The 25,739-nt window shown below is 34.9% G+C and overlaps 1 protein-coding gene across 1 annotated transcript; it reads right to left on the reverse strand.

Moving 5' to 3' along the window:
- Positions 1–131: 131 nt before the first annotated feature.
- Positions 132–19,668, reverse strand: LOC137809172 (uncharacterized). Its single transcript, XM_068610309.1, has 6 exons — positions 18,826–19,668; positions 18,426–18,572; positions 17,401–18,260; positions 16,465–17,307; positions 354–408; positions 132–269 (listed from the first exon to the last, which is right to left on the reverse strand). The coding sequence occupies exons 1-6, from the start codon at positions 19,666–19,668 to the stop codon at positions 132–134; spliced, it is 2,886 nt and encodes a 961-aa protein (XP_068466410.1).
- Positions 19,669–25,739: the final 6,071 nt, after the last annotated feature.

The following is a 25,739-nucleotide window of genomic DNA, read 5'->3' on the forward strand; positions in this document are numbered from 1 at the left end:
TCTAGAAGAACCAAATTGTACCTACAATTGGTGAGCTAATCTTAGGGGTTAGTTCTCTACAGAACTTGAGGCAACGATCAAAAGGGGAACTCAATGGAATCTCTAGGTCAACTGATTGACAACACCACAATTCAATGAAGAGAAATATCTGTATAGAAAATCAGGATGGACGCATTCTTGGAGTACATTGACTTAGATCTAATGGAGACTATTGAGAAAGGTATATCTCCTCTGCTTGACATTGTTAGAAAGCTACTTCCAGAAGAAGCCTGAAATGATTAGCAAAAGATGTTATATAAGCTGAATGCCAATGCCAAGAGCATTCTCTTATGTGCATTATTTGAAGAGGAAACATCCAGAGTGACCACTATGATAAGTGCCAAGGACATATGGGAATCCTTGCAAAACCTGTTGATGATTTAAAAAAGGACCATATATCCTCAAAATCAAAGAGCGACCATACATGCTACTCATAAGATGAAATGAACACACATGAGGATGCTTTCGAAACATCGAAGCCTGATAATGAGGTAAATATCTCTGACATACGCTCTCTTAGGGAAAGCCTATCTAAAAGTTTAAAACACGAAAGACTCTCAATCATACGTTCAAGTACAACCTCTCACAAAAACTAGTTTTCCAAGAGATCACAAGATTAAAATAACTACTAAAGAATTGGAAATGAATTTTGTATTGTTCAAAACCTGAGAACTCAATGGGAAATTATAAGAGAATGAATCTAAAAATGGTTTTAGCCTTCCATGCGGAGGCAAAACGAAAGAATTACAAAGAAGAAAAGAAACTAAGAAAACCCTGTGAAGCTTCATTTTTTCTTCTTGAAGCTTGTATATTTTTTTAGGTTTTTTTGCTCTAAGGATCTCGGGAAAATATTTTGGTTTAGATTTTGTTAACAGTTTCTCAGTTCCCAATTTAACAAAATTATTTGATTATGTTTCCTTGTATTTTGTAGAAGATTTGCTTCCAATTCTATTTTTGGGATATTGTAAATTTCATTCTCTTATTCCTCTCCACAAATTTCGTTTTCTGTTTTAATTCAAAGAAGAAACTTGGGATAAAAACACATAATTAACATAAATAATAGTTAAGGCCAAAATAAAACGAATTAGAAGAAGCATAATTTAAACAATGGATTTATTGATGATTACCGTCCAAAAATCTATAATTAAAGCTATTAAGTGTGAATAAAATTATGATCATCAATGTGTTAATTGATAAATGCCTAATTTCCGTAATATTTCATATTAAAATATAGGCACTTATGAGTATTAATTACTAATTTACATATAAAATAATTCCTAATTTATGAATTTATACCTTTTAACATTTTTTATGATCTTTAATTGAATAAGAGCATTTTATCCCCAAATTTGATGTTAATTGTAGGTTTTTAGGGAATAATGGAGATTTGAACTAATGAAGAATGATATATGCTAAAAGGAGAAAGCTGGAAGGCTCAAAACGCACAAAAGAGAGAAAAAGTCCAACTCAGCAGCAAAAATGCAATAGATTAATTGGGCTAATTTTATGTTTTTATGAACGAGTCCAAAGAGCAACGCAGGAAGTCACCTAACCCTAGCAAATTAATTAGTTTAAATAAGGGGCTATAGGCACAACCCTAGTGTGCCAGATTGAGAGGAAAACACCATTGAGTGAATTGTAACCAATTGGGAGAATGAAAGGTGCTATAAGTATGCATGGCTAATTCTACCCTTTGGGATTGGAAGTAATATGTTCAATTCCTTATGTATTGAGGTGATATTTAATTATGATATAATATTATGTTCATGATTGATTATTGGTATTGTTGTTTTGCTTTTAAATATTTGAGACATGTTTGAGGATCATAAATCTGTCTTAGAAGTATTTTTAGGGTTCTGACCTAAACAACAATACTAAACATATTTGAGTGCTAGGAATAGACTTGAAATGTTAATTACTATTAACTTATGAGTTTAATTCTAAGTTGTTCTTATAATTATGCGAAGGATCGATATTTAGGGAACATTCGTAAGAATTTTATATGCGAGGAATCAATATAAATTACTTTTATACGGGCATCAATTTCAATCAAAGAGCATAATGTTAACATGCTAATCAAAATACGTAAGAGTGAGACAGATGAAACAAAATCCCTATTTTTCCAACTTGAAGCAACCAATTCTTTATCTGTTTTGTTATTGATCATCGCCAAGACAAACACTTTCAACACACTTTTAATTGTTCTATTTTATATTTAGTGAGTATTATACTTGATAATTCAACTGTACCTTGTGGGATCGATATTCGTCCTTAGGGACAAATTATTATTTATGACAATGCGGTGCACTTGTCATAGAAAGTCATCATTAATCCAAGTAAATGACCTTGTTTTTCCTGCATTTTAACATTTTGGACATGGGTGGAAGAGATTCATACATTGTTGCAGCTATCATAATCTTGGGCAGACCCTTCATGAAGATAACGCGTATCAAGATTGATGTACATGCAAACATACTTACTATGGAGTTTGGAGACAGTTTAGTATAGTTCAACATCCAAAACGCTACGAAACATGATTTTGAGAATTATTTTGGTTTCATCAACATTTTATATGATATTGTAGATGATAGCGTGTTAAACGTTATAAGGAAATGTAATTTTTTTTTATCTAACTGAAGAGACAGACACTAAGACAAACAAGTTTATATCTTTTGATGGTATAAACGATAATAATCATTGTGATGTGGGTTCTAATATTGAAGCTAATGTTGTTGAATGCACATATGCAATAACATTAAATGAGTCTAATCTTGCAACTTCGTAGGTTGTTGAAGTCACTCTCAACATTAGACTATTTTACCATCTATCGTTCAATCATCACCACTTAAACTGAAACCACTTCCTACCCACCTCAAATACGCTTATCTAGAACAAGGATAATAACTTCCAATGATTATTTCCACTACTCTTTATGTTGATCAATAGTAAAAGTTGTTGCAAATGATTGGACAATAAAAGAAGGCTATTGGTTGGATGCTTGTAGATATTCTAGGTATCATCCCTTCCATATGCATGCATAGAATTTTGTTAGAAAAAGCGATGAAACTATGAGATAACCCAGTGTAGACTTAATCCCCATATTCTTGATGTGGTGAAAAAAAGGTCACTAAGTTGCTACAAGGTAGTATCGTTTATCCCATACTTGATAGCACTTGGGTGAGCCCAATTCAAATTGTACCTAAGAAATCTGGGATAACATTGGTGAAGAACGAGCATGATAAAATCATTCCCACTAGAGAGCCTATATTGATTACAAACTTGAATCAAGACACTAGGAATGATCACTTACCCTTTCTTTTTCTTATTCAAATGCTTGAGTGTCTAGCAGGTAAGACCCACTACTGTTTCTTGAGTAGTTTTTTTGGTTATTTTCAAATTTATATTGCACTAGAAGGCCATCACAAGACCACCTTTACATGTCCTTGGGTACTTTTGCATATAGGAGGATGCCTTTGGGTCTATGAAATGCCCCAAGAACCATCCAATGGTGCATGATGAGTATTTTTTTTGACTTGTTGAACATTGCATAGAACTTTTCATGGATGTTTCAATATTTATGGCTCTTCCTTTGATCAATGTCTGGTAAATCTTACTAAGGTGCATTGAAAATAACCTAGTTTTAAATAATGAGAAATGTCCTTTTTATGGTTGCATAAGGCACCATCTTAGGCCACATACGGTAGGAGTCCCGCATAGGCCCGCCCACGTTTGGCCCGTAAAATGCTGGCTAGGTTGGCCCGTCTCACGGTAGGAGTGCAGACTCATTTCACTAGCCTGCCCCGCATAAGAAGTAACCCGTGGGCTTGCAGGCCAGCCCGCATAAGATTTTTTTTTTCAAAAATTAAAATTTCATTCATTATAAAAAAAAATATTCCTACTACTGAAAAATTAAAATTTTATTCGTGCTTCAATTCATTTAATTAAGATAAAAAAATATAAATTCAAGTATGAGGGTTGTTAGAAGGTTTGATTAAAAAAATTAAAGTTTTGCTTTGCATCTATTTTTTCCTATATAGGTATGTAAATGTATACGAGTATCTTATCAAAGTTTGGTTACAAAACATTTTAATGAAGATGACTAATTTTTTAATTATCCTATTGAAATATCTTCTTTATATTATTTTTTTATTAATAAATTTTAAATATAAAACTTTACTTAAAACTAAAATCATTGTCACTCTTAATACTTGGGGTATGATTTTTTTTACAATAAAAAATTAAATAATTATTTTTTATTTACGTGGGTCAGCGGGCCAACCCGTCCCGCCACCTGTTGGCCCACGCGTGCTTTGGGTTATGTAGGGTGGGGCAAAGCGGGTCAGCAGGCTAAAATAGTGAGCTCACCCCGCACTTTTTGGTAGCGAGCCGCGGGCTGGCCCGCCTCGCATTGTCACCCCTAAGGGCACATAATCTCTGAAAATGAATCCAAATAAACCCTACTAAATTGAATGTTATATCACAATTGTTGTTCCCCTTTTCTATATGAGAAGTCATCTTTTCTTGGACATGCAGGGTTTATAGATGATTCATCCAAAAGTTTTAGCAAGATTGCTCTTCCCCTTTCCAACTTACTGCAAAAGGATGTTCCATTTGAATTTGAAGAGAATTGCAGAAAGGCATTTGACTACCTTAAGACAACTCTTTGTTGGGTCTATTAGTGTCTAAGTTCAAGAGGGGAGGGGTGAATTGATCTTATAAAATTTTCGCAAAAACACACACTTAACAGTATCTCAGAGGCAAAAAGAACAGATTGTTTTTACATGAAACAGATTGATTCTTCAGAGCAGTCTAGCACAATTTGAATTTGTTCAAATTAAAATTGTAATCAACAGAGGGTTATAACAGAATCAGATTAGTTGGATTTTATGAATATGAAGAATACAGCTATGCTAAGAAAACAATCAAATTCATTCAACACAAGGTTTTAAAGAGAATGAATCTTTCCAAGGTTTTAATGACTAGACTATTTGTTCACAGATCAATTAAAACAACATATACAACTGCCTTGTTTATGATCGGAGAGCTTTAACAAATCAGGAAGAACAGTTTTTACTTAAACCCAGAATTAACAGATTCAATTTCAAAAGAATAGATTTAGTTCTTGACAGAATTAAGCAAAACCAGAAATGAGTGCAAGGATGAGAAGAAAAGGCACGCAAGTTTTTATACCGGTTCACTCATACAGAGCTACGTCCAGTCTCACCTTACCCCAAGGTGGAATCCACTAAAAACAGTACCAATCACTTACAAACACAGCAGTTCTTGAACACTACAAGAACAATACAACCAATGCTGAAAAACCCTATTTCAGCACACCTTGCACTCCAAGAAACCCTATCAAGGAGTGACTAACACTTACACCTTTACAAACCAGAATAAAGGAAAGATTACACCTGAAAAGAAGATGCAAGAACTCAAAACCAGTAGTTCAATTTGCTAGAACAAGCACCTTCACCAAGATCAAAGGTTTCTTAGAACAAGCACACTTGAAAATCCCTTTGGAAAACCTTTCAAAAATCTTTTCAATCCTTCTTCTCACATTGAAAGTGTTTGATCTCTGTCAAAAACGCAATTGCTCAGCATGCTTTCATGTGAGAGAGGCTTTTCTTTATATAGAAAACAGTTTCAAACTTCTTTTCAAAAAACAGTTGAAAAGCTGTTATGAAAACAACAGACTCAGTTTTAAACTTAACAGATTTATTTTGTGAAAACTGCCAACTCAGCTAACTGAAATAACTGTCTGAGTTGTACCTTTGGTGCCCTAACTAACTTTCGAAAATCCTTTCAACTGACCAAAGAATAAACCTGTTCTTTCACAGAGAAACAGATTAAAAGATAACAAATAGGCCAGCTCAGCTTAACTGAAATAACGAACTAAGCTTTACCTGTGATGCCCTAATCAGAATGTTAGAAAAGCCTTTTAACAGAGAAGAAATAAATCGATTCTTTCTCCATAAAACAGATTTATTTTTGTACTGATTTAAATCTTTTAAGAGCACTTTTAAAAGCTTTTCAAAAACCATTTAACCACATCATGTGCTTGATCTAGGCTTGGTTAGGCATCTAGGATAGATCATGTAGCAAAAGGCAATCTTACACAATTACAAGCCTACATACAAGATCATCTAAACCTATTACAAACTTCAAAGCAAACTAGCTATTTTCTACATCAAATACACACAACACTAGGTAGAGAAGAGGCTTCATCCATCTTCAACACTCTTATCACTCCTCCTATCATTCAACCACCTAATTCGAAGATTTCATTTGAGCTCATGTGTGATGCATCAAATTACGCTTTGGGAGTTGTGTTATATCAAAAGGTTAATGGAATATCTCATGTGATTTGTTATGCGTCTAGAACTTTAGATGCAACTTAGGTTAATTATACTACCACTGAGATAGAACAATTAGCATTGTCTTTGCTTTAGATAAATTCATATTATAAAACACATCGGGCAAGGATTGTAATAATAATAATGATCAAGCAGATGAGTAGAGGAAACTACAACTACAAGAATTTGATGAGATTCATCTAGAGGCCCATAAAATCTAAGTTTTATACTATCGTATTTCTTTAAGCTCTTTAAGCTGTTACTGAATTGAGTGTCGAAGAATATTTTGTAGGTAGATTACCATTCAGTCTTCGTCATCAAAGTTCGACAACCCTTTTAAGTATGGAAAATTTATAACTTGACTTAATATTCTCGTACCAAGCTAGACATTTTTAAAAAATAAGTTAAGGTTCAGATTTTGTAACAATTTATTTAATTTAAAAAATAATTTCACTTGTTATTTAAAATTTATTTTATGTCTATGAGGGTGGCCTGTTTAATTTATGAGTAATTGTCTTTTATATTACGAAAAAAATATTTCAAATAAAAAAATTCGAGCTTATATTATTGAAATACAAATTTATAATTTGTTGAAGATTTATTATAAAATATACTTTAAACAAATAATTTACTAGGTGATATATATATATATAATATTGTATTATATGCTCAATACAAATATCATACAATAATATAAAAATTGTAATCATTAATTGGTTTATTTAGATGGAATAATATTCAATCATAAGGTGTTTAGAACCGAACCAATGAAAAAAAAAAAAAAAAATCGATCTAAATAATTGATAACATATAATACTATACACATTTTTATTGTTTTGGATTTTTGTTTTCTTAGAACTGAGCTATTCGGTACAGTTTGTAAAAAACTAGTCTAAATCAAAGCGAGTAACAATATAAATTTAATATATTTTTTATTATGAAAACAATAATAATAGTTAATTATATACTTCAACCTAAATCTACTTGTAGAGTGCAATTTTTTTGGTTCGTATTCACTGTCGATGTCTTCAGTTGTCCTCAAAGATGACGTCTTCAACTCCACTTTCTCGCTTGACCTCTCATTCTATTTTTATATTTTTTAATTTATCTTTAATTTTTTCTCATTTGTTGATATTATTACACTACAAAACTATTTGATTTTAAATTTTAATAATATTAAATATTTAATCTTATTATTATTTTAATATATATTTATCATATTTTAAATATGAAAATTTTTATTATTATATTTTAATTTAAAAGATGAAAAGAATATTAACTTTTTAATAAAAAATTAAAAATTAAAATTTAAAAACCTATTTAAACCAAATCACATAAATTGGTGTAGTTTGTCTTAGATTTTTTCTTTTCAAACTAAATCACATTTTTTTTTATGTTTGATTTAAATAAAATTGAGTTAAATTGCAGGCGAACACCCTTGCTATTAATGGTATATGTCATTATATGATAAAAAAAATATAAGTTGACGTTATAGAAAGAAAAACTATGAAAAAATATTATTAAATAAAAAAGAACTTTAGTATTAAAATAATTCATTACACTAAATTAATAATTATTTTATAAATTAAAAAATTATTGATATTAAAAGTAATTTCTATTATTAATAAAAATTTATAAAGTAATTTTAAATTGATATTTAATCATTAACTATCAAGATTTTAATTAATAACTATTTTATATTTCAAATTAGTTTATATTAGAATCTATTTATTTATATGTATTTTTTACAAACAAAGATGTGAGACTATATCTTTTATTTGGATCTATGATTTTGTGGAAAAGAGAAGGAGAAAATATAAGTGTGAATAGTCAATCTCTTCTTCCCTTAAAATGAAGAGAATCAAAGGAAAAATCAGCTCAACATTAAGTTTTTTTTAAATTTGCCATTTTTTATTTTAGAATTTCACATTTCTTTACATTTTTCATTAATAAAAAGTAGACTTGATTACAAATATTAGTTATTAAATAAATTTAACTAACACAAATATTTTAATAAAATAAATAATAATAATTAATAATAAAATAAAATTTTAATAAAAAATATGTAGTTATTTATAATAAATAAATTATATAATAATAATACTGATTATAAATATAATAATACTATTTATATTTAATAAAAAAGTTTTCTAATTAGAATTTTTAAATTTATGAATATTTAAATTATTTATTTTTATATAACAATGTACAATTTTTACATATATTCAAAATTTTACATGTAAATTATTTTTTGGCAGGTAATTAACTTGTATTTTTTTTAAAATTAATTATTCAACTATATCGGATTATATTAGTAGTAATTTTAATTCACCCAAATTTAGACAAAAATACCAAATATCTAATTATTCTATTTTTTAAAGATAGGGATAAATTTGTAATCTTACATTTTACACTTTAAAAAAAGAAAAATATTCTCTCAACAATCACATCTTTAATTAACTTTGCTCACAAATCCTCCCTAACATAGCCCAACCCAAAACACTATTTTCTTTACACTTTCTTCTAAAATCCTCACACATTCACTATCTCAAATCCTCAAACTTCCACTCCTAAATCCAAACACAACCTTAGTCTTTTATAGACTAATTTAATAAATATTGATTATTGATACTTAAAATAAAAAAAGTAATATATTCACGAGCTAACGCGTTGAATATATATCTGTCAACACACGTTTGCTATTTTATTTTCTTTTCTGAGATTTTTTTTCTTTTCAAACTGTATTGCGTGCCTTTGTTACTATGAATTCACAAAAGAAAAAGTTCAGGATAAAGCCAAAGTTGGAATTAAAAAAGACAAACATGTCAAAGTAAAAAAAAGGGAAAGGGTTATCATCATTATAGTTCCATCCCAACAACTCAAATTCTCATCCAAAGGTTGAGTAGTATGTCATTAATTTCAAACTATTGGATTAACCCTAAGGATGCTCAGTCACATCAAAGCAAGTCCAAGCATAAAAACTCACACAAAAATAGAAGAAACTGAAGAAAATGATGCTCTAATTTGCTATGCCCAGCTTGGAATTATGAGAACGAATGAATAACAAAAGTTTAGCTAAAGTGGAGAAAACCAACTAAGATTGGTAAAGCAGGTAAATGACTAAAGGAGCACTTGCCATTTTTGAAAAAGAAAGGTATATGGCAGCAAAACGTGGAACTCATATGCTTGGAAAATTGTGGTTGTATTGTAATAGAGTATGGCTATAGGTTTCCAATAACATGAGTTCCTCAAGTTCTTGATTTTTTATAAACCAGCATTTAGAATATTTGAGTTGCTAATTATTGAAATATGGTATCCATAATGACCCTAAACATTGACAAAGGGTTAGATCATCACAAACTTAAGCGTTGCCGATGCTAGATACTTTTGTGAGAAAGAAATGAAAAAGAGAAAACAGAGAAAAAAAAGTAAAAGAACTGCAAAAGTAAAGTAACTGTTGCTGCAAACATCCCTTGTTTAAGAGGTTTAGTAAAAAATCTGTCACTTGTTAATTGCTAGAAATGGGAAGCAACTGCAAAAGTTTGGATTTTGGATTGAAATTTTTCCTGAATAACATGACAATTTATTTTTATGTGTTTAGTTCCCTCATGAAAGTTTGGGTTGTAGGCAATACACCTTGCAGACTGGTTGTCACAATAAACAACTGCAAGTGTCTCAGTTTGTATTCTGAACTCATTGATCAAGTAAGTTAGTCACTGAATCTCGCAAGTAAGAGTTGCAAGAGCACGATATTCAACCTCATAAGACGACCGTGAAACAGTGGATTGTTTCTTGGATTTCCAACTAATTAAAGATGAACCAAGAAACACACAAAATCCAGTTGTAGGTCTTCTAGTTTGAGGGCAGGTTGCCCAGTCCGAATCACAAAAGCCCTTCAGTTGTAAGTTGGAGTGGCTGGGAAAGAACAAACCTAATGCAATCCTAGCCTGCATTGTTATGAGTATTTTGTTTTGTATTTTGGGATGCGGAATTTGGTGGGATTGGATGACTAAAATGAGTGAAATAAATTGTGAAGTATTGGTGTATGGAGAATGAAAATGAAGCTTAAGAGAGGTTAGGACAACTCCTAAGAGATTCCTTGGTAAAACACTTAGAAATAAGGCTAGCAAAGAGTGAGTTAAAAGACTAGTAGAGTATGAAATTGTTGACAACAATTCAATAGTATATTCAAAGCTCCTTTACAAGGGGGCTATCACCTGTATTTATAGTGCTATGGGTAGCCAAGGTGCAAACTTTAATCCTAAAAAGTTCAGTCATAGAAGGACTAGTGACTTTCTCTAATTGGAGCAAATCCTTTCAAATTAGAGGTTGACAAGTGTCCTCCTCTACCTGGAGAGAATCCTTTCCATTAAGGAGATGACATGTGGACCTTCATGTCTTCTTTGCCACTCCATGCTTTCTATTTGCACTCTAATAATTTATTTGTGCTCCCTAGATGGTCTAGATTTGTATTGGGTCCAAGGAGGCTCAATTGTAACTCTAGCTAGACTCTTTCTTTTTTTCTATATACACACTACTCTAATTGGCCCAATACATGGTCCATGAAAATTGGCCCAATACATGGGCCAAACAATGACCGAAATACAAACCCAAAATAAAAGCCTATACTACTTTGTACAATTTTATAAGAATAGGAAATTTGGATGAAAAGTTAAAAATTAATTCTCCACAAAAATAGAGTTTTTTGAACTCCTTTTTATTCTTCTTCATTCTTCGAGCCATGGCCCTAGTTAAAGGCCCAATATGTGTTCTTCCGAATAGTCGTCCATCAGACCCTCCCTCTTGAAAATGATTTGTCATCAGATTCAATTCTTCAACATTGTCAGCACCACCTACAAAAGGAATCAAATCACAAACATTAAAAGTAGTGCTAACTCCATAATCAGTTTGGAGGTCTAATTTATATGCATTGTCATTTATGCGTTGAAGGACCTGGAATGGACCATCTCCTCTGAGATTGAGTTTTGACTTTCTTTGGTTTGGAAATCTTTCTTTTCGTAATGTAGCCAAACCTAGTCTCATTCCTAAAAATAATATTTTAAGAGAGGTTAGGCCAACTCCTAAGAGGTTCCTTGCTAAAACACTTAGAAATAAGGCTAGCAAAGGTGCAACCTTTAACCCTAAAAACTCTCCATTCATAGAAGGACAAGAGACTCTCTCTAATCGGCAAATCCTCTCAAATTAGAGGTTGACAAGTGTCCTCCCCTAATTGGGGAGAATCCTCTCCATTAAAGAGATGACATGTGGACCTTCATGCCTTCCTTGCCACTCCTTGTTTTCTATTTGCACTCCAATAATTTGTTTGTGCACCCTAGATGGTCTAGAGTTGCATTGGGTCCAAGAAGGCCCAATTGGAGGGAATCCATGTTTGGAGTAACTCATCAACTGTATGATACAATTTATGACAGAAAGTACACTGCTTACCATTATTTTGGTATTAGTTTCTTCCTCTACCTTGTGATTTCCATCCTCCATTATGATGCGTTTTCCAGCTCCCTTGACTACCTAAAGTATTTAATAATATTTTTCTATTTACCATTGCATTCCCAGTCAATTGATTTTCCTGTTGAATAACGAGAGAGAAAACGTGTTGACACTTAGAAGTGGCTCCATGAGTAAGATCTGTGTCTCAACAGTAGCATATCTTTCATTCAAACCCTTCAAAAAACATAACACGTATTTTTGATTCTCTATGCTTCACAACATTTTTTATCAAAGCACAACTACATTTAATCTTGCAAACGCAATCCGGATTGGTCTTAGGGATTTTAGCTCCTCCCATAAGGTTTTTAATTTTGTAAAGAACTTAGTAACGTCGCGTTCCCCTTGCCTTATAGAATGTAACTCCTGCAAAAGATATGAAATCCTAAAATGATAACCTTTTGAGAACCTTTCCCGTAAATCTTTCCACAATTCTCTTGCGTTTTCAATGTAGACAATACTTTGAGCTATTTGAGTATTCACCGTCTTCATTATCCAAGATATCACCATCAAGTTGCATCTTTCCCAAAATTTATGTAAAGATGAACCAAATTGAGGTACGAGAATGCTTCTGTCAACAAACTTGTGTTTATTCTTCGAAAGAAGCACTCTTTTCATTCCCCGCCTCCAAGCGTGGTAATTTCCACCATCAAGTTGTATATTGATTAGCATCATTCCTGGGTTTTCTCCAAGATGCAAATAGTAAGGACTTGATGGGTTCTAGGAATCATTTGAACTGGTTCTATTTTCTGATTTGGTATAGTTTTCTGTAGCCATAATAGACCAGCAAAAGAAAGAAAAAAAAAAAAACAGAAACAAGAACAATCAAGAATGCAAAATGAAAAGAAGAAAGGAACAACGGAAGCAGAACAGGATTAACCCACTATGATACTATATTGTATACATGCTGACACTAGACATTGACAAAGGCTTAGATCATCACAAGCTTAAGTGGTGCCAGTGATAGACACTTTCGTGAGAAAGGGATGAGAAAGAGAAAACAAAGAAAAAGTAAAAGCAAAAAACATAATACTTATTATTATGCACTAGGTGCTTTACATATATGATTGAGAAAAAACAGAAAAAACAAAAACTGCATATATTGCTTTTTTTATGCAGAACTACTATACATTAAAATTTAATACTGATTTCATTTTAATTTCTTCATATATCTGTAGTTCTCTAGATCCGTACCATTTCTTCCAAAACTTTTTGTTCTTCAGAAAACATGCAAAGATATCTCACCATAATGACTACAAGTTCAACTAGGTGATACTTCAACCATTATCATTCATATGCAACATGATTAAATGAAATAATACCCAAAAAAAAAAAAGTGGGAGGAAAAGGAATCAAACCCATGAACAAATAAAGCAATCTAAAATATGGGACAACATAGTCACAAAAGAAAATCCTTCTTTATGAAACTATAAATTAGATCCTACTAAATCAAATCACCACGTTGCCACATATACGGATACGGACACTGACACGACACAGATACGGACACAGAGATACGTATAATCTCTAAAATGTAGGACACGGGGACACGAATTTATATATTATATAATTTTGAATTATATAAATTGAAAATAAATATTTATGTGCAAAAGTATGTTTGAGATTCTTTTCGGAGCATGAAGATATTTTTCATAACGAGTTCAAAAGAATTTGTTCCTTATTTTTATAATCATGATAAAAATTTATACAATAAATTTGAGTTTTTAAAAAATTATTGTATTTATACCTTTTAAATTTGTTTTAGAACCGTGTTAGAATTTTAAAAAATCCAACAAATATTTTTTTGAATTGAACACTTTATTGATAAGTATCCTATGAGTGTCGACACCGATACATGTGTCCGACACGGATACGTCATTTAAAGAGAAGTGTTTGAGTCTCATATACCTTCTCAAAACTAATTAATATTTTATTTCTAATTGTAACACTACTATTAAAAACATCAGTTCAAATAATAGGAAATCAGTAAAATAAAACACTAAATTATTGATGGATAAAATGTACTTTTAGTACAGCAATTACAATAAATAAATAAAAATGACTGGTCTTCATGTAATAAATATATGTCTGTTATGTTTTGATTGAATTTTATTGAGGGTGTACTTAAATATTTAGGTACATGTTATGTTAACCATTTTTAAAATATTGGAGAAGATATGGAATACACTTGAGGAATGTTAGAAAAATAAAAACGAAGGTGAAAGAAAGAAAGGGAAGGGATGTAAAATAGAGGCATGGTACTTTGTAATGTGATTCATTCACAAGGTGAAACCAAAATTATTGTTCTTATTATTTTGAACTGTGAAATTAATAAGATGTTCTTATAATAACCTAATATTGGGATATATGATAATCTTCCTTTCTTATTGTTAAGTGTTATGGTTAAATGGTCCGTGGAAATTCGCAATCCATCAAATTATTGAGCTAAATAAAAACACAATTGGAACCATATAATTAATTAACCTTAATCAATTAAATGAGCAAGAATAACATGTGACCATCGATTATATTAAATATAATCGATTAAATGCAGAAAGAGGTTTCGAAACATATACAAGACAATTGATCGATACTAAACATTATGGATTAATTAACTAATGATAATTAATTATGTTAAGTAATAATTAATTAATATGTTCTTAAAAAAAATCAAATATTTTAAAGAATTTATCAAGGTTTGTGACTATGAAGGTTTATGGGATTTGGACGTGAGTTTACAAGGTACAATGGTCAAGGAGTAGGTTATACCATATTTCTTGAGTTTCTAAATGCAAATGAGTACTATAAAAGAGAGACTTGGAGAAGTGTGTTGAGAATTTCAAAAACACAATTTCATATATCACTCAAATTTATAAGAGAGGAGTTTTCTGCAATGTCAAGAAAGTTTAAGCATACTTCTTAAAAAAAGATCAAGGTAGTAGATGATTTGCCTACAAAAGGAATTGAAATAATCAAGAGGTCATATTGTTATGAATGTAGACAATCAGGACACTAGAAGACGAAGTGCCTAAAGCTTAAAAGAAAGGAAAGATTCAAAAGGAGAAATTTGATGTCTTCGTGGAAAGACTCAAACTTAAGCTCTAGGTTAGACGCAGAGACTTCAAATCTATATTTCATGCCATACTTAGATAATGAGGTAACTTCTAACCTTAACCCGTATTTTACAAAACCTCATTAGACTTGTCATATTCATTGTCTAATAAAGATGATCTATCTTATGAAGAGCTTCTTACTATATGCAATAAGATCTTCGAGCAGTATTTAAAATTAAAATTCAAGTTTTGTTTATAGAAAATGAAATACTCAAACAAGACCTAATTACATATAAAGAAAAGACATCATGCCTTGAACAAATCCTTGCACATAATGCTTTAAAATAAAACATATGGAGGAAAAAATAACACAATGTAGGCGTGATTTTGAAAATTCTGTTGAGAGCTTAAAATCTCTAAAACTCATATTTTCTAACGCCAAACATGCATAAGACGGATTTGGTCTTAACCTAAAAAGAAAAAAAAACAACGTTAAAATTCATGTTAAGGCTATCTGTAATCATTGTGGTAAGTTTGTATACCCTAGTGTTAGATGCAAACTCAAAAGGCAATCATCTAGAACTAAGAAGAAAAGACCCAAGAAAGTGCACTACCAAAATAGATCATAATTTATGTTGTAGATATGTTGTATAGGAAGAGGAAATAAATGAAGATTGATCTTAGACAATGGATGCTTGTATCTTTTGTGCATATCTACAAGAGTTTCTTTTGTGCATATCTACATGTCAAAGTCAACACAAACAAAGTTATCATGTCAAAGGATTAGATACAAAGGAAACATCACATACTATTTTTTTATTTATTTAAACATTAAATGTTATTGATTTTATGATTGATTTTACTATGCAACATGACTAGACGATGTGATTGTCTACGTAATACCATTGTATATGTTGGGTTTGTACAATTAAAAACTATAAGATATATTCATAAGACGATAGTCGTTTTTTTTTATCGGCAATAAAAAATAAATAAAATAAAATAGAACTACTTCAGAGGTGGTTCAACCCTTATACATAAAACACTAAACCAATTCCAGCTATCTCCTTCTAAAAACCAACCCAACACTTCTACCCCTTACTAAACCAAGCAAAAAACCTCAAGAAACTAACCTCGTACACTCCAAAGGAGCCAAACACCAATCAGAATAAGAGAACGAAACTAACCGGGAATTTGTTGAGAGCCAAGACCAAGTCTTTACCTGTGCCAAAGCAAAGACCTCTTTCTCGTCTGCCACTCCACTATTAAAAATTATACGATTCCTGTGACTCCAAATCTCACTAATCACCCCTACCCAGATCGTGTTCCAAACAACCAGGCCCGTCTCCTAAGGAAAGCTCAATCTAAATTGATCGAAATTGCTCCTTGGATCAATATGAGTCACAAACAGGATTCCTAGCCACTTAAAACATAAACACCAAACTCGCCAAGCAAACGAACAACCAAAGAACAAATGGCTACTCGACTCCTCCTCCTTCCCGCATAACACACACCTCAAGCTTTTTAAAAGAACCCCTCTTCTACTAAGATTGACCCTGGTAGCAAGCTTGTTTTCCAACACCCTCCAAGCCAAAACCATTGCAGAAGGAATTGCCTTACTCCTCCACAACTTTCTAAGCTCCTGCGAGGAAATCGCCTCATTATCCTTCCTGAAAAGGTTGTAAGCTGAGCTAACCGTATATGACTGAGAACCCCCACCCTTCCAAACCCAACTATCAGTCTCTTCAAGAACAACCTCAACCCCAAGCAGGAGCTGACTCAATCGATCCGTCGCCGGCTTCTCCCATTCGAAAAAAGGCCTTCTCCAAACAAGACCCCAAACCCATCTCCCATTAGACCAAGTCCCAAGTTCCGGCAGTTTTGCATTTTTGTTAGAGCTAACTGAGAAAAGTCGTGGAAAAACATTCTTCAACGCCTCACCCATCAACCAACTATCCTTCCAGAAACAAATGTCCGTCCCATTCCCAACCTTCCACTCAAAACTATCTTCGAAACATCTCCCCCACCCCTTCGAATACCAAACTTCCTTCAAATCCTTCCACCAAAGAGAACAACTCTTACCATTACTTGCCTCTCCCAGATCTCTCCACCCACCGTACTTAGAAAAAATGATGTCCTTCCAAAGACCTACCTCAACCGAGCCCAACCTCCATATCCACTTTCCCAACAGAGCCAAATTAAACAATCTCAGATCTATTATTCCAAGCCCCCCAAACTCACGAGGTTTACAAACCAGGTTCCAGGAAGCCCAAGCGATCTTCCTCCCTTCTGCACCCCAGCCCCAAAGAAAATCCCTTTGCAACTTGATCAACTTCTTTGCCACCCCAGCAGGCAATCTGAACAAAGACATAAAAAATAACGGAATAGAAGAAAGCACAAACCTAATCAGACAAATCCTCCCAGCCATCGACAAACTTCTTCCCTTTCACCTGCTTAATCTAGCCTGCACTTTCTCAATCACCCCGTTCCAAAACGCATCGCGCTTGTGACTCCCTCCGACTGGCAGACCCAAGTAAATGAACGGAGGAACCATCGTATCGCAACAAAGAATCGCTGCAAATCTCCGAAGTGTGACCTGATCCATCCCCGTCCCTCCAATCCTACTCTTCGCAAAATTAACCCTTAACCCAGAAGATAGCTCAAAACACTGCAGGATCGCCCTGATGTTGAAGACACTTTTGGTATTTGCTTCATAAAAGAACAAAGTGTCATCCGCATACTGTAACATATTTACCTTTACTTTATTCTTCCCAACCTCCAAACTGTCAATCAACTTCTTTTCCTCTGCTACCCTTGTCACCCCAGCTAACCCCTCCGCCACAATAAGGAAGAGAAAAGGGGCAAGCGGATCACCTTGACGAAGACCCTTTCTAGGAAAGAACTCCCTAGTTGGGCTTCCGTTTACAAGGACCGACACCGAAGCTGACTCCAAGCATCCCTTGATCCAACGAATCCACCGAGCACAGAAACCCAACCTCCTTAGCATATAATATAAAAATTCCCATTTCACCGAATCGTATGCCTTCTCGTAGTCGACTTTAAAGAAGATACATTGTTTTCTCTTTCTCTTGTAATCCTCAAGAACCTCATTTGCAATAAGCACACTATCCAACAAACCTCTTCCTTCTATAAAAGCCGTCTGTCTAATGTCAATGATTTTTCCAATCACCTTTTTCAGGCGCAAGGAGAGCGCCTTTGAGATGATCTTATACAGGCAACCTACTAATGAGATAGGTCTGAACTCCCCCAGCTGTTGAGAATTTTCAACTTTTGGAATCAAAAAAAGAAACTATGCGTTTGATCCTCTTGGCCAACATCCAAACTCAGCAAAATCCTTTACTGCGTTCATCACATCCTTCTTCAAGATGTCCCAACAAGATTTTATAAAACCAAAGTTAAACCCGTCGGGACCAGGACTTTTTGAACTATCGCACCCCCAAATCGCATCTCTTACCTCTTCTTCTGAGAAGACGCTGACTAACATAGCGTTATCAGCTTCCGATATGGTATTGAACCTGACATTATCCAAAGTGACCTGACAAACATCGTTCCGGGCAAACCTTTCTTCGAAGTACTTACTAACCTTATCCTTTACCTCCTCCTTATCATCACACCATTTATTATTGTCAAAAAAACCATGTAACTGGTTCCTTGCCCTCCTCCACTTAACCGCGGAATGAAAGAACTTTGTATTGTGATCCCCCTGCTTTATCCAATTCTGCCTTGCTTTCTAGAATAAGATCGCCTCCTGTTTGGATTTGGACTCAGATAGTTGAGCAAAGAGAGACTTTCTTTCTTCCCTTTCGGACTCCATCAACCCGTCTTCGTCGTCACGAGAATCTAACTCGTCTAACCTTTTTTTGGATTTCCTTACTAGCCTGATTCACATCTCCGAATACTTCCCTATCCCACACCTTGAGGTCTGCTTTTAACTTTTTCAGCTTCTCTTTAAACACAAAAATTCCCCCTCCTGTAATCTTGTAAGCAGACCAGCTCGAACTCACAAACTCCTTAAACCTACTATCCTTCAGCCAAACATTCAAAAACCTAAACGGCTTCGGACCCCAATCCACTGAAACTTCCTTCAGAATAACAGCGCAATGGTCCAAGATTGATCTATTGAAGACAAATTGTTGGCTGTTTGGCCACAACTCCAACCACTCCTTGGATACCAGCACCCTGTCAATCCTGCTTTTCACCAAACCATTGGGTTTGAACCAAGTAAACTTCCTGCCCACCAGCGGAATATCAACCAACTCAAAGCTTTCAATGAAATCATTAAACCCCTTTATTTCTCTAGAGTAATCAGAGCACGACACCAAACTCTTCCTTTCCTCCTGCCTTCTTATATAATTAAAGTCTCCAATGATGCACCAAGCCTTCAATAGCTGACCCTGTCTGATACCACTGATCTCATTCCACATCTCCTTCTTTTCCCGAAAAGATCCTGAACAATAAATGTTCACAATGGTGACGTGGATTCCAAAACCCCTCTTCCAAACCCCTTCTAACACTGAAAAGTTCCTACCATTCTTGAAACTGGACAGCTGAAAAACCTTATTGCTCCACATCGTAATCACCCCACCTGCACTATTAACTGCTTTGTTTTCCACCCAATCCACTTCGTTGGTTCCCCAAATAAGATACACCTTTTCTCTACTAAAATCCGAACACTTTGTCTCTTGTAAACATACCATGTCCACCAGCTCCCTACTAATCATATCCCTGACATAATTCTTTTTTACCGCCCCGCCTATCCCTCTGATATTCAGACTAAGAATCTTCATTAACAAACTTGCTCCTCTCTTTCCACATTCTCCTCGTAGTCACCTCGCCTTGATTAGATAACGAATAAATACCATCTAAAACTACCTCTTCTCGATCAGCGAGCGAAAACCCAACTTCTTTCCCTACTCCCCAGACACTTGCAGCCAAATTCTTATCTGTCTTCACCCAAAAAATCCTGTTACAATTCTCAATTGCACTATCAGAAGTGAATAGTGAATTCGACGAGCTGCCTGTTTGGTGAACCAAAAACACTTGATCCACTGAGGACTATCTTCCCACGACTTCTCCATCCAAACCCGGCACCCTGCCCTCCATATCACCGTTGTTGCCCCCACCTTCCACTTCGTCTTCCAAACCCGCCCCTAAAACCTCTGATTGTCCTCCTGGAGGGGAGGCGCACCCACCGTCTCTCGGCTTTGACGTCTCTGATCTCCTTGCCTCCTCTGCATCATCTGGCTTTCCAGGGTCAGCCGAGCCACTATCAGTCAAACCTTGGACTACTGGAGACTTTGGGATGTCCATTACGACTAACGAACTCCCGACAACTCCATCTTTAATCACACTGGTCCCAGACTGTTCCAAATCGTGCAAAGAAGGTCTTATCCCTACCGAGTCAGCGACCAAGTCAGCGACCCTACTCACCAAACTCGTCTGTCTTGAAACAGTCCCGACTTCAACTTCTTCTTCTTCGTGACAACCATCCTGAGCGCTCAAAATAATGTTGCACGGCTTCATAAGTGCACTTTGACACTTTAAATCCCCCACCACTCCTTTCACACTTAAAACACCATTTTCCACGCACCTAATCATAGGGGAACACACCTTTAAAGAAGCGGTCCCACCATCATTAATTTCCTGCACTCCTACTTCTAGAAAAGGCTCTTGAGGTGGCGCTTGAAAAGACGCTCCTACCCTCACAGAACCACTCAACGTGCACCTACTCACTCCTACACCACCATTACTCCTTGCCTTTTCATCTGCTGACTTGGACTCCTTGGAACTAGCCACCTCCACGTAGGAATCCACTTTCTCTTTCTTTGAAAAGCTAAGAGAACCGTGCCCACCCACTAAAGCCACTCTCTCTCTCAAGGAATTATCGTGCACATTCAATGGCCCTCTTAAATGATCTTGAACCCTTCCCTCACGCCCCTTACCAAGACAACCCGGGACCACCTTGCCCTGCACCGTCTCTTCCATCACCATTCCTCCTTCCCCGACGGCGTCCACACCTCCATCTCCGGCCATCCCAAGCTCCGACCCCACTGAATCGCACAAACTAGCCTCTACGCTTTCGTCATCAGAGCTAGCTTCGGTGTCTACCTCTGAAGCTCCGCCATTCCACTTGCCAAGACTCCACTTCGGGACGCACAACTCTTCAACAAAGGCGACCTTACACGACCTGCCATTGATACACAACTCCTTCTCCATATTGACGGCTGACCTGACCGTTGTTTTAACTCTAAACCGAGCAAACTCCACTGTTTCTCTTCTCTCAGTTGCTTCGTCAACCTCCATCACCTCTCCCACCACGGCCCCTATTTTGGAAAAGCTGTGATTGCACCAGAACTGTAACGGGATTCCACTGCATCGTATCCATGCAAAACGTTCTTTTAGTTCGAAAGAACCATCCCAGCGGGTAACCGCCGAGAACACTTCGTTGAACCATGACCTGTTGTCTGCTATGATCTTCTGCAGACTCCCTCCAACATCGCATGAAAGCAGAACGAACCTACCACCAAGATATCTTACTTTGACTTGGCTGAAACCTCCCAGCACAAAGCTCTCCTGAATCACTTGCATGCTTGGAAGCTCTTTCAGATTACCAACGCAGCTTCCTTCTAACCAATCATCATGTTCTACCTCCACTGTAACCTGAAAATCGACTTCACCCCCCAAAGAGCTACCCGCATTCTCGCTTGTTCTGAGCTTGCCTGCCCCCCCTGAGACAACTTGAGCGAACGAAACCTGCTCTGTTTGCTTCCCCTTCCCACTCGTTGTGCTCAGCTTTGGGTTCCGCCCTAAACTTGACCCTTCATTCCTTTGCTTCCTTGGTCCATCCTTCTTCTGATATTTGGGAAGGTTCACCTGCATCTTCCAAGTGCCAATCCAGATTGCACTCAACTCTCTTTCCAGAGAAAGAACATCCTTCACACCCTGGAACCTTACGAAACCAAACTTCCTGTTCCTTGCATTGAGCTTTCATGAAACAAAGACATCCATAACCCTTCCCCACCTTTGAAAAACCTTCCAAAGATCTCTCTCCATGAAATGTTCGGGGAAGTTAGTAAAGAAAAACGAAGTGTCCGCCATTGACGAGAGATAACAAAACCGTAAGAGCCTTTACGTATCCCGACCATCGTGTTCCTCCGATTGCTCAGGATTTGGTCGCCATTAAGTTCATGCACTTGCTCACAACTAGTAAGTAAATTTACCTGAAGTACTGAACATGAACATGAAGATTCATGTGTATGATAAGACGATAGTCTCGTAAAAAACAAGTTTTGTTCAAATGGAAGAAAAGATAATCATCACACCCAGAAAAAAGTTATTTGTAATTAAAGGTGAGAAAGCACCCTCCCTTGGTAAAAGGTCATCTTTTGATGGTCCTTAAAGGGGAATATATAAAGTTTGAAATATGTTGAAGAGGTAAACTCTAGAAAGGAGAAAAGTTTACAAATTTCAAAGGAGAAAAGATGAGAGAACCTCGAGACAAATTCTAAAGAGAAGAAGAAATATAAGAGCCTGCAACCCCTTTGTTGGTGATTTTTAAGGGAGAGAAGACGAAAACAAGATGAAAGGATGAGATAATATAAAAAAGAAAGAAAGAAAGGAAACTTAACCTAAGGGGAACTAAGTTGAAAATTCCTTAGAGCTAAAAGATGATGGTTGATTAAGGGGAGCAAACAAGAAGAAGACAAAAACTCTTATTTACTTTGCTTCTTTTACTCCATGTTTCTTTTTATATTTCTTGAAAATTTGTTAATAAAAACCTTGTTCGGATAAAAGTTTGACTTTTGACTCCAGACTCCAAGAGTTTATGTCAAGAGATTCTAAATCATGGAAGACATTTGACTTTAAACATCTTCAATTTTCCTCACACCCTCGAAATGTACGAATTGGCTTGGTTACTGATGAGTTTAATCCATATGGCAATTTAAGCATTAGTCATAGTATTTGGTTAGTTGTACTCATACCGTACAACCTTCCTCCTTGGATGTGTATCAAACAAAGTTCATTCATTCTCTCCATGATCATTCCTGGAAAGCGAGCTCCAGGAAACGATATTGATGTATGTTTACAACCACTAATAGAAGAGTTGAAAGATTTATCGAACACTGGCATCAAAACTTTTGATTCATATGGAAATGAAGTGTTTGATATGCATGCATCCATATTGTGGACTATTAGTGATTTTCCAGGTCTTGGAACCCTATCTGGATGGAACACACATATTGGGTTGGCATGTCCTAGATGTAATTTTCATACAACTCCTATGAAGCTTATTAAAGGTGGTACATTTTGTTTCATGAGTCATCAACGTTGGTTAGATGGAAGGCATAAATTGAGACTAGCTCGCATGAGATTTGATGGAACTATTGAAAATAGGAATCCACCTTTGGCAATCTCAGGATATGATGTCTTACAAAAAGTTCAGAATTTTAATGTTGAATTTGGGAAAGAACCGGTACTTTAAGAACTGGCAAAAGACAACGGAGAGTTAATCATGCAAAGTTAGACACTCAACAATGGCGAAAAAATAGTATATTTTTTGAACTTCCTTATTGGGTAGAGAACTTATCGCCCACAATTTGAATGTTATGCACATTGAAAAAAAAATGTATGTGATAATGTGGTGTTTACATTGTTGAATGATAGTTCAAATAAATGCAAATACATTCTAAAGGCACAAAAGGATTTACAACTTTGGAGTATTAGACCTGATCTTTGGCCTGATGAAAATGGTAGATATCTCCATGCTATATATACATTGACAAATGTAAATAAAGATATCTTTCTCAAAATTTTGAAAAACATAATTGTTCCAGATGGTTACTCTAGTAACATTAGTAGATGCATTGATGTCAAGCAACATAAGTTTGGATGATTGAAAAGTCATGACTCACATATTTTGATGGAGCAGCTTCTACCTTTGACAATGAGAAAGACACTCCCTAAAGAAGTTTACTTTGTTTTGATTGATTTAGGTTTGTTTTTCAAAAAATTGTGTAATAAAGTTTTAAAATGGATGAACTTGATCAGCTACAAAGTAGAGTGGTCCTCACATTGTGTCACATGGAGATGTTATTTCCTCCTTTTTTTACTGTCATGGTTCATTTAATTGTGCATCTAGTAGAAGATGCCAAGCTTGGAGGACCTGTCCAATATTGATGGATGTATCCCATTGGGAGATATCTAGGGAAATTAAAGTCCTATGTACGTAATAAGGCACAAGCAGAAGGGTCAATAACGGAAGGATACTTGGCTGAAGAGGCTTTAACTTTTTATTTGAGATATTTAGATGGAATTGAAATTGTATTCAACCGATTGCACATGTTAATGATGAGCCTGCTACAGTGCCTTCTAATGAAAATACATTGTTCCCGCCAGTCGAAAAACCAGTTAGGGGTTTTACTAATTGCACTCTATCTGCAAAGGAAAAGTTGCAAGCACATCGTCATGTACTAACTAACTACACCATAGTTGATCCATTTATGCAGTAATTTTATAAACCTTAGTTTTTTTATAATTGGTTTTCTCTTTAATATAATTTATATATTTTATATGTTTCACATAGGGAATTTAGAGACACTCTACGAAGACAACTTAGAAGTCGGACACGATCATCCTTTGGATAGACAAGAGGGTTCATAGAGAATTTCATCCTGAAACGAGTAATCCTAGAGGTATTTCATCTACCTTTCCCCATCCACCTCCATCTGCACCACAAGAAGGTACTAAACATGCTCTCCCTGCACCTCCAACGGCACCTCAACCAAGTAATTTGTGTTCACTTCTTTTTCAAATTTATTAACCCTCACATCATTAGACATAATTGTTTTTTTTTTATTATGCTGATTTATTTTCAGGAACTTTGAAAGTGAGGATACGTTCAACTAGTCATACCAACTTTGCTCCTACATTCATTGTTCAACCCCCAATTGCACCTCAATGTAATTCTGAGCCACCAAATCAATTTGAACATGTACCTGGACCAACAATACCTGGTACATCAAATGTATATTCGGAAAATGAAGAGGAAGAAAATGAGGAAACTGAGTTGAAAACACATCAACAAAGGCCTACAGCCTGCAAAAGAGCATGGCTTGTTGATGTCATTGGTAAGCCACTATATATCAAGTTCAAAATGGAAATTTGTATAAATCCACTATCAATTTGTTAAAAGCATACAATGTTATATATAGTTATATAAGCAATATTATTTTTTGGTTTAGTCCTATATCCCTTAAGACAAATGTTTGTATTATTTCACAGATGAGGAAGGAAAGAGAAACACAAAACAGCTAAGAACCAATGATGTTTGGCATCTACCTCCAAATGAAAGGATTGTTGTGCAATGGAATAATAAGGGTCAACCAATTGTAGATGGTGGAGCATTATTGAATAGGTTCTTAGGTAGTATGGCAAGAAACTATAATGTATTTCCTATTAGTTATTCTAGCTAGAGGAAGGTTCCTAAAGTTTATAAAGAAGATATACTTAAACACACTATTCAGGTAATCATATCCAAAACTATACTATAATTTAATTTATAATTTAAATATATTATAATTATTGTTAATTTTAATTGTTGACTATTTTGAAGGCTAAATTTGATGTTCGTTCTGATGTTCATATAAATCATGTCCTTAAATCACTTAACACAAAATGGAGAAACTACCGACAAGAATTGTGGGAACAAAGGAATGATGGAACATGTACAAGAGTTGAATTGATTGAAATGGCTTTAGAAGGAATAAAT

This window comes from Phaseolus vulgaris, chromosome 2, assembly GCF_000499845.2.
Source record: "Phaseolus vulgaris cultivar G19833 chromosome 2, P. vulgaris v2.0, whole genome shotgun sequence".
NCBI classification, from domain to species: Eukaryota; Viridiplantae; Streptophyta; class Magnoliopsida; order Fabales; family Fabaceae; genus Phaseolus; species Phaseolus vulgaris.